This window comes from Vulpes vulpes, chromosome 1, assembly GCF_048418805.1.
Source record: "Vulpes vulpes isolate BD-2025 chromosome 1, VulVul3, whole genome shotgun sequence".
NCBI lineage: Eukaryota > Metazoa > Chordata > Mammalia > Carnivora > Canidae > Vulpes > Vulpes vulpes.
Window position 1 is genome coordinate 134,462,745 of NC_132780.1, and position 15,745 is coordinate 134,478,489.

Here is a 15,745-nt window from a genome sequence, read left to right on the forward strand (position 1 = left end):
CATGGTAATAATTTATTGGGCCCAAGCCAATGAAGTCCTTAAAGAACCCCAAAATGGCAAGCATAACCTAAAATGAGGCTTACTAGTGACATCCTCTATGAGATGACATGAAGAAATTACTGTTAACTTTGTTAGATTCATGGTGGCATTACAATGACACAAGTAAATGGCCTATTTTTAGAGATGTACACTGAAATACATAGGATTGAAATCATAAATGCCTGGGCAGCCCCGGTGGCTCAGCAGTTTGGCGCTGCCTTTGGCCTGGGGTGTGATCCTGGAGACTGGGATCGAGTCCCGCGTCGGGCTCCCTGAGTGGAGCCTGCTTCTTCCTCTGCCTGTATCTCTGCCCCTCCCTCTCTCCCTCTCTCTCTTTCTCTCTCTCTCTGTGTCCCTCATAAATAAATAAATGAATAGATAGATAGGTAGATAGATAAATAATTTTAAAAAAAGAAATCATAAATGTTTGAAATTTGCTTTAAAACACACAGCAAGGGATCCCTGGGTGGCGCAGCGGTTTGGCGCCTGCCTTTGGCCCAGGGCACGATCCTGGAGACCCGGGATCGAATCCCACGTCAGGCTCCCGGTGCATGGAGCCTGCTTCTCCCTCTGCCTGTGTCTCTGCCTCTCTCTCTCTCTCTCTGTGACTATCATAAATAAAAAATTAAAAAATAAATAAAAAATAAAAAATAAATAAATAAAACACACAGCAAGAAAAAATAAAATGGAACAGATGAAACAAATTTAGCAAAATCTTGATAATTACTGAATCTGAGGGCTGAATATACAGGGGTTCATTGTATTAATCTTTCTATGTGTGTCTTTAAAAGTGTTCATAACAAAAAAGAAAAGCAGGCCCCTCCACTGGTATGTCTCTGATTGAAGAGCCAGTTTAGCTAACACTCCAAGCTTTGGTGAAGTCACTCTTGCACTCAACTCCAATGTTCCAGAGCAGAGCCCCGGGAAAGAGATTGGCCGCTTTCACACTTACAGGCCACACTCAACCTAACTCCATCATGGCTTTCCATGAACTCCATTTACTTGCATGTGAGCCCACCTCTCATGAGACAGTAAGTTCTTTTGAAGGGATGGCCCATATCTGAATCCTTCTTTTCCACTAATAGTGCTTTGTACACACCAATTTTATAAAATTTATGTTTCCAAATGGTAAGAAAAAGAATATCAGAGGGATCCCTGGGTGGCGCAGCGGTTTGGCGCCTGCCTTTGGCTCAGGGCGCGATCCTGGAGACCCGGGATCGAGTCCCACGTCAGGCTCCCGGTGCATGGAGCCTGCTTCTCCCTCTGCCCTGTGTCTCTGCCTCTCTCTCTCTCTGTGTGACTATCATAAATAAATAAATAAATAAAAATTAAATTTAAAAAAAAAAAAGAAAGAAAAAGAATATCAGAGTATGTAATGATGTGCAGACACATTCATGACTATGTGTAATTAGCTCCCTCTGCTAAGAGTAATTTCAGTTCACCTCACAGCACATCTTGATTCAGAGGTTCCAGGGATAGGAGAAAAGGGCTAGTCCATTCTATGAGAGTTGACCAGACAATATTTCTAATTTCTGTTGATGAGACATTTGAAAATCCAGTAAAAATAGTATAGAAATGAGCACTAGTTGTTATTTCTATGATTAAAATTGAAAATATTCTCAAGAAATACCTAAAAATAAATATTACACAGACTTTTTAAAAATCTCAACAAATTGGGGTGCCGGGGTGGTACAGTAGGTTAAGTGTATGACTCTTGGTTTTGGCTCAGGCCATGACCTCAAGGCCCTGAGATCGAGCCCCAGGTCAGCTCCATGCTCAGCACTGAGTCTGCTATCCCTCTTTCTCTGCCCCTCCCTGGTGTGTGCTCAAAATAAATAAATAAATACATACATACATACAATTCAACAAATTACTTTGGTTTGACTGATACATCTAATCAGTGAACAACATTCAAAGGTCAAGACTTACTCATCCCTAGGACTTAAATAAAACTGACACTTGTAGGCACCTAGGTGGCTCAGTCTATTAAGTGTCCACCTTCAGCTCAGGTCATGATCCCAGAGTCCTGGGATGGAGGCCCGCTTCAGGCTCCCTGCTCAGCAGGAAGTCTGCTTCTCCCTCTCCCTCTGCCTTTCCCCCTGCTCCTTCCCTCTCAAATAAATAAACAAAATCTTAAAAAACCAAAAACCCCCAAAAAACTGACAGTTGCTCACTAATAATAATCACATATTGCAACTCCGTATCAGATCAGACCAAATACACAGGAAAACCTGGGTAAGAATGAATATCTAAAAGGAGTAGCAGACAGTGCTGGTTCTCAAAGGGTAAAATGTAGAAAAGTTCTTATTTGATTTAGGGACGGAAGGTGAGGGAAGCATACAATTACTTCCTATTAAATTGGGTTTTTGTGGCCTTAATTAATCCACCAAAACAGTATTTATGAAGAACAGAAACAACACAGAATATTTAATAAGAAAAAATGCCAGCTTCCTCAGTTTTGATTTCAGGCTGCTATAATCATATTTTTTATATGAAAAACTAGGCAATTATCAATATATACTGGGTACCTAGGGTCACATGAGAGAGAATAGAAGGAGAACTGCTATTCTTAGATAACCTTACCATCAGAGGCAAAACAAAGATTAAAATAGTATGTATACAGGGGATCCCTGGGTGGCGCAGTGGTTTGGCGCCTGCCTTTGGCCCAGGGCGCGATCCTGGAGACCCGGGATCGAATCCCACGTCGGGCTCCCGGTGCATGGAGCCTGCTTCTCCCTCTGCCTGTGTCTCTGCCTCTCTCTCTCTCTCTGTGACTATCATAAATAAATAAAAATTAAAAAAAAAAAATTTAAAATAGTATGTATACAAAAAAAATAGTATGTATACAAATTATATACATACATATATATATATACATATACACACACACACACACACATATATATAAAGAAGATAAACTTGCATTCTTGAGGGGATTCAGCTTATAGCCTACCAGTAGCATTAACAGGAGACCATCAAACAGACACAAGACTCAGGGGGTTTAATTGTTTTTAAATCCATCAGTAGAACTTGCTGTAATGTTTACAATCCCAGCCAATATTCTCACATTTTATTTTTATACAGAAAACCAATCCTAAATGATTTTTATTCTTTCTTCTACCTCTAGGTTTTGGTTTCATCTCCCCTGCCGTTAGGTACTTTGTTTCAAATATAACCTACTGCTCTACTACACATGGAACAATGCAAAAGTTCATGTATGTGGCAGAAATACTAGAGATTTTAAAGGCATCCAAGGGAGGAACAAAATGAAAATTTGTTACAATCTGATCTCAAAATTTACTAGCAATACTTATTTCAAACCACTCATCATCACATATTAGTGATATACTCATAATAAAAGTTTCTTTAAAAAAATTTGGGATCCCTGGGTGGCTCAGCGGTTTAGCGCCTGCCTTTGGCCCAGGGCACGATCCTGGAGTCCCGGGATCGAGTCCCACGTCGGGCTCCCGGCATGGAGCCCGCTTCTCCCTCCTCCTCGCTCTGTGTCTCTGCCTCTCTCTCTCTCTATGTCTATCATAAATGAATGAATGAATGAATGAATGAATGAATGAATAAATAAATAAATAAATAAATAAATAAATAAATAAATAAATAAATAAGGGATCCCTGGGTGGCGCAGCAGTTTAGCACCTGCATTTGGCCCAGGATGCGATCCTGGAGACCCAGGATCGAATCCCACGTCGGGCTCCCGGTGCATGGAGCCTGCTTCTCCCTCTGCCTATGTCTCTGCCTCTCTCTCTCTCTGTGACTATCATAAATAAATAAAAATTTCAAAAAATATATAAATAAATAAATAAACAAATACATAAATAGAAGTTTCTTTATCAATGAGTGTCTCATATCACTTAAACTCTGCTTATTTCTCAAGGTTTTATGACATTTCCACCCATAACATCAAAAAGCCTGAAAATCCATTTCTGATAGGGTTTTTGTTGTTGTTGTTTCCAAGTAGGCTCCACACCCAGCATGGAGTCCAGTCTGAGGCTTGAACTCACAACCTTGGGATCAAGACCTGAGTTGAAATCAGAAGTCAGACACAACTGACTGAGAAACTCAGTTCCCCATCTGACAGTCTTTTTTTTTTTTTTTTTTAAGATTTTATTCATTTATTCATGAGAGACAGAGAGGCAGAGACACAGGCAGAGGAAGAAGCAGGCTCCCTGACTCGATCCCAGGACCCAGGATTCACGATCTGAGCCAAAGGCAAATGCTGAACTACTGAGCCATCCAGGTGCACCCCCCATCTTACAGTTCTTTTTTTTTTTCCATCTGACAGTTCTAAATGTAGTTCTAAATGTGGTAGTAACTCCTGCCAATTGCTGTTTTCCTTTTTTAATTTTTAAAATTTCTAGCAATAAAACCTAAATAGTCTTATCAATTGGTATAACAAACCCACAACAAAGTATCAACTCATTTCCCAAAAAGGGGGCACCAAAAAAAGGGGCACTAAATGAAAAAGATTAGCAAGGATATCTGACACCTTCAACATATTTACTACTTTTTTTTAATGAAAAATAATGATTTGATAACTAAAATTACCAAAAACATTCTAATCCTCTTAAATGTTTAACATTCCCTTCTTACGATCTTTTAATTAATTTGGTCTTTAAGAAAAGCAAAACCAGGGGCTCCTGGATGGCTCAGTCAACCAGTTAAGTGTCTACCTTTCGCTCAGATCATGATCTCAGGGTCCTGGGATCAAGCTCCCACATTGGACTCCCTGCTCTGTGGGGAGTCTGCTTCTTCCTCTCCCTCTACCCCTCCCTCCCACTACTGTCCCATCTCTAATAAATAAATTAAATCTTTAAGAAAAATGAATATGACCTGATTGTTTACACAGAAAATCCTAAGGAATCTACAAAAAAGCTAGTAGAATAAGTAAATTAGCAAGTTGCAGGATATAAAGTCAATATACAAAATTCAATTATATTTCTATATGCTAGCAGCAAATAATTGGAAAAAATTTTTTAAACATCCAATTAACAGCATCAAAAAAACCTCCAAAATACTAGTAACAGATGAACAAAATAACATGTAAGATCCCCACAGTAAACACTACAAAACACTGCTGAGAAAAATTAAAGACCTAAGAGAATAGAGAGATACACCATGTTCATGCATCAGAAGATTCAATACTGATATTAATTCTCCCCCAAACTAATCTACAGACTCAATACAATTATAATCATAATTCCATCAAGCTTTTCTCTAGAAATTGACAAGCTGATTCTAAAATGTATGTGAGGAACGGCTGGGTGGCTCAGTGGTTGAAAGTTTGCCTTCAGCTCAGGACGTGATCCCGGAGTTTTGGGATCAAGTCCCGCACTGGGCTCCTGCAGGGAGGCTGTTCCTCCTCCCTCTGCCTATGTCTCTGTGTCTCTCATTAATAAATAAATAAAACCTTAAAATACAATACAATAAAATAAAATTATATGAAAATGCAAAGAACCTAAAATATCCAAAACAATCTTAGGGGGAAAAGAAAACAAAACAATGTAGTTGAAGATTTACACTACATGACTTCAAAACTTACCACAATGCTACAGTAACCAAGTCAGTATGATACCGGCAGAAGGACAAATGATCAATGAAAGACAACAGAAAACCATATTAGGGTTCAATTTCTGGTTCAGTTGGTAGAGCACGTGACTCTTGATCAAGAGTCATCTAGATCTAGTGTTCTCATCTCATACACTTATTAACTCAAGATGGATCATAGAACTAAATGTAAAAACTAAATTATAAAAGTTTCCAAAGGGCAGCCCTGGTGGTTCAGTGGTTTAGCGCCGCCTTCAGCCCAGGATGTGATCCTGGAGACCAGGGATCGAGTCCCGCGTCAGGCTCCCTGCATGGAGCCTGCTTCTCCCTCTGCCTGTGTCTCTGCCTCTCTCTGTGTGTCTCTCATGAATAAATAAATAAAATCTTTAAAAATAAAATAAAATAAAAAATAAAAGTTTCCAAAGAAGATACAGAATATCTTTATGACTTGGGGGGCAGCAAAGGTTTCTTAGAGGTCACAGAATGCAAGAACTATAAAAGAAAAAAATGTCAACTTAGAATTCATCAAAATTTAAAACTTCTGCTCATCTAAAGACAACAAACAGGAGGGAACCTGGGTGGCTCAGTTGGTTAAGCATCTGCCTTCGGCTAAGGTCATAATCCCGGGGTGCTGGGATCAAGTCCCACATTGGGCTCTCTGCTTTGCAGTGAGTCTGTTTCTCCCTCTGCCCCTCTCCCTACTCGTTCTCTCTCTCCCTCTCTCTCAAACAAGTCTTAAAAAAAAAGAAAAGAAACAGGAGGGGCACCTGGGTGGCACAGTCAGTTAGGCCTCTCTTGATTTTGCTCAGGTCATGATCTCAGGGTCATGAGATCAAGCACTGCATTGGGCTGTGAGCTCAGCAAGGGATCTGCTGGAGATTCTTTCCCCTCCCACTCCCTTTCCCTTTGCTTCTCCCCCCAGCTCTCAGGAGTGTGTGCACATACACACTCTCTCTCAAATAAATAAATGAATAAAATCTTAAGAGGAAAAAAAGGCTGACAGACATTTTGTTAGCAAAAATGTAAAGCAACTGGAACTCTCACACATTGTTGGTAATATTTTAGAAAAAAATCTAGCAGTTTTTCATAAAACTAAATATATACTTATGTATATTTATGATCCAGCAATTCCACTCTGAAATATTTACCCAAGAATTGAAAACACATGTTCACAAAAAGATCTGTACACAAATGTCAGTAGAAACTTATTCAAAACAGCCAAAAACTGGGGATCCCTGGGTGGCTCAGCAGTTTGGCGCCTGCCTTTGACCCAGGGCACGATCCTGGAATTCTGGGATTGAGTCCTGCATCGGGCTCCCGGCATGGAGCCTGCTTCTCCCTCTGCCTGTGTCTCTGCCTCTCTCTCTCTCTGTGTGTGTCTATCACAAATAAATAAATCTTTAAAAAAAAAAAAAAAAAAAAACAGCCAAAAACTGAGAAAAGCCCAGATGTTTATTAACAGAAGAATGTAAAAACAGAGGTATAGTCAGAAAACAGAATGGTACTCAGCCAATACAAAGGAACAAACTACTGATACAAGAGCAACATGGATGAACCTTGAAAACATTAGGATGAGTGAAAGATGCCTTACTCAAACGAGTGCTTACTATATGAATCCATTTACATGCTCCATTTGCATGGAACCAGCAAGAGTAATCTAATATAGAAACAAAATTACAACAGTGGTTGCCTGGGGTTGAAGGAAGATCTCCAAGAATAAAAGAACTTTCTGGGACGATGGTACCATTCTGTCTTGATAGGACTAAGTTCTATAGGTATTTCCATTTGTCAAAACTCGTTGAATGGTACCCTTAGATTGTGCATTTTGGTTGGAATCCCAACGTGGGTATACAGATTACTTAAAAAGACAGGAAAAAACATACCTAGAAGACTGTGCATTTCATTGTATGCAAAACTTACACTCTCTTAAATATATACGTATATATAAATATTGAACTTGTTATACAAGCTGACATCATATTCAGAAGTAAAACATACTGACATCTCCAACATAATTTCAAGTATAGCAAAAAATCAAGATGGTTTAATGAATGAATAGAGGGATGGATAGATGAATATGTAATAAAATGAATGATAAACGTAGAATCTTGATGTATATAAGGGTATTCAGTATATTATTCCTTCAACTTTTCTGCACTTTTAAATATTTTCATAATAAAATGCTGGGAATAAAATTTTAATTACAAGTTACCACATGAATACTGTACACCAGATCATAACAACAGGTGCCAAGTGATTAAGTGATTACTACGTGAGAAGCACTATGGTGGTTACTGACATATGTTATAGATAATCCCCATAGCAATCCTGCAAAGCAAGTATTATCTCCACTTTCCAGATAGGGAACTGATACACAAAAAGACTAAGAAACTTATTCCAGACTCAGACAGCTAATAAATGGTAAAAGCATGACTCTAAATGCAGCTCTGATTCCGTACGGGCTGCTCTTTCCGTTACATCATACTGTTTTAACAATAAATCCAAGGATTTGACCCAATTAATATTTTTATACTATGGAATTCTGCATTCTTTTTCCTAAGAGTTTAAGTAATCTCTGCACCCAATGTGAGCTCAAGCTCACAACCCCAAGATCAAGAGTCACATGCTCTACCAACTGAGTCAGCCAGGTGTCCCTGTGCTATGACTAGTAGTAAAAATGAATGGGTTAAATAGCAAGGGTTCTGGAAATCAATGACCCTGTCCCTCCACTGTAATGGGATAGCTACTGCATGGCTGCTGCTATTCTTATCTCCTTTCAACAATATTATGAATGTGTTTTATGATACTAGACATGAATGCCAAAACCATGACACAATTTCCTCAAACACAGTTCTTTACCTCATTTCTCGTTCTTCATGTTGAGCGATAAGGTTGCTATAAAAATTCTCCAGTGTCACTTTGGTCATGGTCACTCTTTCCTTTGTGTGATTACTCATGGAGGAACAAGGTGTTGAGCCTGTCATTGCCATGGCTGCTAGAAACAAAAAAAGAAGAGGTATTAGTTTTGGATTAGAACCCACCAACTAGGGGATCCCTGGGTGGCGCAGCGGTTTAGCGCCTGCCTTTGGCCCAGGGCGCGATCCTGGAGACCTGGGATCGAATCCCACGTCGGGCTCCCTGCATGGAGCCTGCTTCTCCCTCTGCCTGTGTCTCTGCCTCTCTTTCTCTTTGTGTCTCTCTCATGAATAAATAAATAAAATTAAAAAAAAAAAAAAAAAGAACCCACCAACTAGGGCAGCCCAGGTGGCTCAGCGGTTTAGCGCCGCCTTCAGCCCAGGTGTGATCCTAGCGACCCAGGACTGAGTCCCCCGTCGGGCTCCCTGCATGGAGACTGCTTCTGCCTGTGCCTCTCTCTCTCTCATGAATAAGTGAATAAAATCTTTTTTTTTTTTTAAAGATTTATTTACTCATGAGAGACACAGACACAGAGAGAGAGGCAGAGACACAGGCAGAGGGAGACTCAAGTCTATCGAGTGGGACTCGATACCAGATCCTGGGATTACAACCTGAGTCAGAGGCAGACACTCAACCGCTGGAGCCACTCAGGTGTCCCTAAAGATTTTATTTTTAAGTAATCTTTCCACCCAACGTGGCGCTCAAACTTACAACCCAAGTTCAAGAGTTGCATGCCCTACTGACTAAGCCAGCCAGGTGCCCCAAATTATCAATAATTTTTAAATTTATAAACTTTCTACAGTTAAAAAAATCTATAACCAATGCTCATCTACAGGGGCACCTGGGTGGCTCAGTGGTTGAGCATCTACCTTCTACCCAGGTCATGATCCCAGGGTCCTGAGATTGAGTCCCACATCGGATTCCTCACAGGGAGCCTGCTTCTCCCTCTGCCTATGTCTCTGCCTCTCTCTGTGTCTCTCATGAATAAATAAAATCTTAAAAAAGGACAGCCTGGGTGGCTCAGTGGTTTAGCACCGCCTTCAGCCCAGGGCGTGATCCTGGAGACCCAGGATAGAGTCCCACGTCGGGCTCCCTGCATAGAGTCTGATTCTCCCTCTGCCTGTATCTCTGTCTCTCTCCCTGTTCCTCATGAATAAATAAATAAAATCTTTTTAAAAAAAAAATCTTAAGAAAAAATAAAATAAAATGCTTATCTGCAGGTATAGATGTACTCTGACATGTCTTATAGTATTTGATAAATGCATGCTATTTGGATTTATAAATTAAATTAAAACCTATGATAAAAACAATGTTACAAAGAAAAAACCTGAATCATAATTTTAGCGATGGAAGATATATTAAAAACAAGAAACCCTAACTTCTTAATTTACATATGAGAAAACTGATACCAACATGGTTTAAACAACTTACAGAACATTTTTCCCTAAATTTATTTATTTTAAAGATTTTATTTATTTATTCACAAGAGACAGAGAGAGAGAGAAGCAGAGACACAGGCAGAGGAAGAAGCAGGCTCCATGCGAGGAGCCCGACGTGGGACTCATCCCAGGATTCCAGGATTCCAGGGTCACGCCCTGGGTCAAAGGCAGGCTCTAAACCGCTGAGCCACCCAGAGATTCCCCCATTTTTTCCCTAAATTTAAATCTCATTTTCCCCAGCCCATACTGTCACAGTTGGTCAAACCATTCACCACTCTGGACTTGCTCCAGGGTTGAGAATAATGCTAGATATTTTAGCCTTATCATGCCTTCCTCCAATATGACCTGCCTCTAAGTTTGTCCTTTCATCCCAATATGAAGCTGAGTAAAAATCAGAAGCAACCAAGGGCCATTTTCAAAAGTACATTTGGGACGCCTAGGCGGCTCAGCGGTTGAGCATCTGCCTGCTTTAGCTCAGGGCGTGATCCCGGAGTCCCGGGAACTTGTCCCGCAGCAGGTTCTTCTCAGGGAGCCTGCATCTCCCTCTGCCTACTTCTTTGCCTTTCTCTCATGAATAAACAAAGTTGGAAGAAAAGAAAGAAAGAAAAAAAAAGAGAAGAGAAGAGAAGAGAAGAGAAGAGAAGAGAAGAGAAGAGAAGAGAGTATAACAATTTTTTTAAAAAGTACACTTTAACTCCTAACTCGGGGAAACGAACTAGGGGTGGTGGAAGGGGAGGAGGGCGGGTGTTGGAGGGGAATGGGTGACGGGCACTGAGGTGGACACTTGACGGGATGAGCACTGGGTGTTTTTCTGTATGTTGGTAAATTGAACACCAATAAAAATTAATTTAAAAAAAAAAGTACACTTTATGGAAAGTTTCCTTAAGGTTCTTCCCTTAATACTTAGCAGCTTCGGGCAGCCCGGGTGGCTCAGCGGTTTAGCGCCGCCTTCAGCCCCAGGCGTGATCTTGGAGATGCGGGATCCCCACATTGAGTCCCACATTGGGCTCCCTGCAGGGAGCCTGCTTCTCTCTCTGCCTGTGTCTCTGCCTCTCTCTTTCTCTGTGTCTCTCATAAATAAATAAAATCTTAAAAAAAAAAATACTTAGCAGCTTCTTAGAATAAAGCTATTTAGGAGTGTGCACTTATTATTACTAAGGCAAAAGGCTTAACATAAAAGATATTCAGGCAAAAGTCACGTAAAAGAATAATCCTTTCAGAGCAAAGAGATTCAAGATCAAGGCTCTACTTCAAACATTTTTATTCATGATGTGCCAAAATGATTAGTAATCACAAATTCAAGAAAGTGAACTCAGCTCTACCTTACAATGTTATTCGTTACTGTTATTTTTTATGGGGCGGTTTCTGCTAATAGCAACAGCAAACCCAAATATTTTTAGGATAACAGTAGAATTTTTTAAAAACCTCTGGTTTATGAAGCTTGGGTGTGGTTCCTTATTTGTCAGCCTGTACCCCCTCCACCCACAATGAAAACCACATGCACTCTAAGTCTGGTGAAGAAATTTTAAACCAAATTTAAAAACAAGTCTGAAGCAAGGGAGTGCTTTGTACTCCTCCCTTGCCTGAACACTTCTAGAGACCTTTTTATATATATATAACACATATATGTGGTTACATTCTAACAACTGAAATTATTTCAACATAAAAATGCAACTAGAGTGTTTAAACCTAAGACAAACAATGCCTTTCATATAATATGTTGTTAATAAATATAAGTTGAGCAAGTTCATGATTTTTTGGTTGTCAAAAAAACTAAAGAACAAAATTACATTTACATTGATCTGTATATAAATACTCGGGTGAAGAAAGTTTTGACTCATTTAAGTCATTGGCATGGCTTTCTAAGCTTTTAAAAAGATCAACAGATAAGTGTATTCAAAGATGCTCATATAACAGACCAACAAATTTTCTAGTAGAATGATACAGTCTCTAATGTAATGGCAAAGGTGGCACTGCCCTTCCCTTTGACCTTTCTTCAAAACCTCCTACTCCTCCCCTTCCTCTACTCATAAAAGGAATAGCCTTTTCTAATAACCTTTCATCAAAAGATACAATTACTATTGCCCTATAGCAATTTATAGCTTTACTGGGTCAACCAAGTACTTTTTATAAGACAGGGATCACACTCACACTTTTTGATCATTCAAGCCTTCATTGCCCTGACCTACAAGCCAACGGAGGCCCCTGTCCTATTTGTCTCATTCTCCAACTCTGCAGGATTAGGGAACAGGTAGGTAAAAAATCCTTAAAAGTGTTAAAAGTTTAAAAGAATGTGATCTTCAGAAGTTAGGGGTAGGTAGTGCAAACATAAAAGTAGACTGAATGAATACCATTGTTTTATTCAACCTAGATGATTATCCTTGGTTGACTGACTCTACAATGGCACTGTCATCTCTAATGAAGACCCCTTCTCTCACCAATTCTTTACTTCTTTGTAACAGACAATCCCGTATCTTTCATTTGGGCAAATGAACACGGATGCTAAGACTATTCCTTAAGAATCATGTATCTGAATTTCTCCTCCTGAACTGTAAGCCAAGGGAAAGCAAGCATCTGTCTTACACTACGCTTAATATCCTTCTCCCATCTCATGCTCAATGTACTTAGTAAGCACCTTATAAAAGATTTACCAAGAAAGCACTCATCTTTCCTCACCATTCCTGGGAGCTGAGAATATGTATGTAGGACAGGGACGGCATTGGGAGGTGAAATGGTTTTCTCCGCCAAGCTGGGGGATAAAGTTCTGGTCCTCTTACCAGCGGAGCCTGTTACCCTGATGTTGTCTGTTTAGGGAAACCACATCTACTGCCTGGCTAATTCTAATTCAGAGCCAAGGTGAGCTGAAAGGGAGAGGAAGCAGCAGGTGTGCCTCACATCAACCTCCCTCTGCACATTTAAAAAAAAAAAAAAAGTTTCTCTTTGTGTCTTTCAGTTGATTCAAAGTGCAAACTGGGAGATCTGATCTTTAGTAGATCAGCTAGTAGCTGTTTCTGCACACTCTGTGATACACACACTCCTTTTCCATTATCTCTTTAAAAAACAACAACAAAAAACCGTCACTCAATTTTCCTGTGATTTTAAGACGATCTGAAGCCCTGTACCCTAAGCCTAACCATGGGGAAGGGGGCACACTCAAAGGAGCCACACCCCAGCGTGGGCGTTCCACATCTCTGCCTCACACAACAGCTCCTAGGTTCTCAGACCCCAGAAAAAAAGAAAAAAGAAAAGAGGTGGAAAATGGTAATGACTGAGATCCCAGAGGAGACCTGAGCTGCAGCAGCGAGCAAAGCTAGCAACATGGAAAAAGAGAAGAGAGCCTGGCTCCCCGCCCCAACTGCACAAAAAGAAAGAAAGAAAGAAAGAAAGGGGTGGGGAGCCTGAGACTGGGGAAGTGTGGCGAGGACCGACAGGAGAGAAACCGGGCGCAGGGGGGTGTCAGCGGCTGAGGAGAGCCGCCGAGGGCCGGCCCGCACAACGGCTGCCAGGAGGGCGCCGGGGGGAAGGGAGAACCCCTAAAGGAGGGGGAAGCCTGGGGTGGGCCGAAGACTCACCAGAGCCCCGGGAAAGAAGGGCTGGGGGCGGCGGACGGCCGCGGACGCCGCCCGGCCAGCGACCTCTCCGACCGGCAGACACGCGAAGCCCCAGCGGCAGCCCCGCGCCGACCAGCCAAGACCGGGGGACGCGCAAGGGGCTCCGAGGCTGGGGCCGGGGGCGGGAGCGCGTAAGGACAACAGGAAGCGCTCCAACTGCCGGAAAAGACGGCAGCGCGGAGGGGCCAAGGCAGCCCAGTCCCCCGCCGCGGAGAGGGGCTGGCGCGGGGGCCGGGGGCCGGCACTGCGCAGGCGTGACTGCCCCGCGACGCGGCGGGGGGGCTTCGGGACTGCGCGTGCGCGGCCCCGCCGCACCCATCCTCCCCGCCTCACCTGGAGAGTCGGAGAGAGCGGGAGGCGGTGCGGAGGGCGGCCGCGCGCGGTGTGCAGTGGGGGTTTCGGGGTGGGCTAGGCCGGGCTCGGGGGAGGTGCCCTTTGTTTTCTGGTGTCTTTGTTTGCTTTATTTGGAGATAATTACAGGCTCGCAGAAGGCTGCAAGTTTAATACAAGGAAGTCCCGTGTACCCATCACCCACCCAGTTCCCTCACCATCTTACACAACTAGTACATGATCAAAACCAGGAAATTGACATCGGCACAACACAACTAACTAAACCAATACGATTGACTAGATTGCAGACCTTACTCGGATTTTACCAGTTTGCCATGCACTCGTTTGTGTGTCTGCGTGTGCCTGCGTGCTCGCATTCATCTGTAGTTGTATTAAATTGTATTACTTGTGTAGTCGTCATCCCCCGCCTTCCCCTGATTTTTGATCATCGTAGCAATAAGTCGGCTAGAACCCTTGACCCCATCTTACTCTTCCTTAAAATAAGGACTAACACTAAGGACTTACTTGGGATTTGGAGAGCTTTCGTAACATCAGGCTATGGCGGGGGGGGGGGGGGGGACCATCCCAGTCTGCACAGAAGAACCTGCTTTTCAAGGCGACGCAACCGCTTAGTCTGTGCAACCCCGGGTGAAGAAGCCCCAAGCTTCGGGACGCTCATTCTTTTCTTGAGAAAGGAGCACAGTGCTCTTGACTAGAAAGCGTCAAGCTCCTGGAAACAATAGATGAGTAAGATAGGGTGCCTGCTTGCCTTCAAAAAGACCATGTAGGTAGCAAAATGTGTAAGTCATTCATTAGGGTATTTTGTGCTAGCTTGGTGCCTCATTCTTGGGTTATTCTAAGACTATAGAGCTTGGTTTTGCCGTTCAAGCTTGGGGTCCTGGGCTTTGTTTCCTTAATGGTCTTAAAAAAACAGGCATTCCGTAACTGCTTTATCTTCCTAGACTTCAAAGCACTGTTTCCTTTGTGTCGCCTCAAACGAAAAACAATTCATCCTTCATTCTCTCTGTCCAAAAGCCCTTCTCCACCAATGCCTTTTGTCAAAGTCCTACCAGTCCTTAATGACTTAATAACAGTGCAAGATGTTTGCTTAGCACACTTTCCAGTTTAGAAACCCCATTCGTTCATCTGATCTCAGTTCATCCTCACAAGTCTTTGGCAGGTCACGTAGGATGAGTAACTTTACACATAAAGTAACTAGCACTGAGAGAAGTGAAGGAACTTGCCTGAATTGTCACAGCTAGTAAAGCAAGAGGAGCCCCATCCTCTGATTGCAAATCCAATGTTCTTTCTGCTTTCCCCTTTCCCCAGCTGAAACCTTATCTTTTCCTTGGAGCCTTCCCAATTTCACCAGAGGATACATATCCCATCCTCTATTCTCTATAGTTCTATATTAATTTATCTATACCTGGGATCCCTGGGTGGCGCAGTGGTTTGGCGCCTGTCTTTGGCCCGGGGCGCGGTCCTGGGGACCCGGGATCGAGTCCCGCGTCGGGCTCCCGGTGCATGGAGCCTGCTTCTCCCTCTGCCTGTGTCTCTGCCTCTCTGCCTCTCTCTCTCTCTGTGTGACTATCATGAATAAATTAAAAAAAAAAAAAATCTTTAAAAAAAAAATTTATCTATACCTTAACTCTAATAAACACTAAAATTTTACTCAAAATTGCTCAACCAGAATATGCTGCTCTTCTCTACTTCCAGCAAGTAGAAACAAAACCTAAGTGCCACCAGTCACTTATACCCACCCCAGACTGTGAGTTGGAAGCAGAAGCAAGTGTGAGCTGACCCTTACACCCACAGGACGGGGCCTTATTTGCCTCCCTATAATACTGTGTT

General features: G+C 42.2%; 1 protein-coding gene across 7 annotated transcripts in view; it reads right to left on the reverse strand.

The window, feature by feature from the left end:
- The window catches only part of STK38 (serine/threonine kinase 38), a 41,488-nt gene extending 27,539 nt beyond the window's left edge, over positions 1 to 13,949 (reverse strand). For 2 of the 7 annotated variants that reach the window (XM_025990824.2, XM_025990825.2), the window contains exons 1-2: positions 13,526 to 13,828; positions 8,458 to 8,590 (exon numbers count right to left, since the gene is read on the reverse strand). In XM_025990824.2, coding sequence (XP_025846609.1) covers positions 8,458 to 8,588 — 131 coding nt within the window. In that variant the 5' untranslated portion in view covers positions 8,589 to 8,590; positions 13,526 to 13,828. Of the gene's footprint in view, positions 1 to 8,457; positions 8,594 to 13,525 lie in introns of all 7 variants that reach the window. The other 5 variants (XM_072731048.1, XM_072731027.1, XM_025990823.2 and 2 more) reach the window with 4 other exon arrangements.
- Positions 13,950 to 15,745: the final 1,796 nt, after the last annotated feature.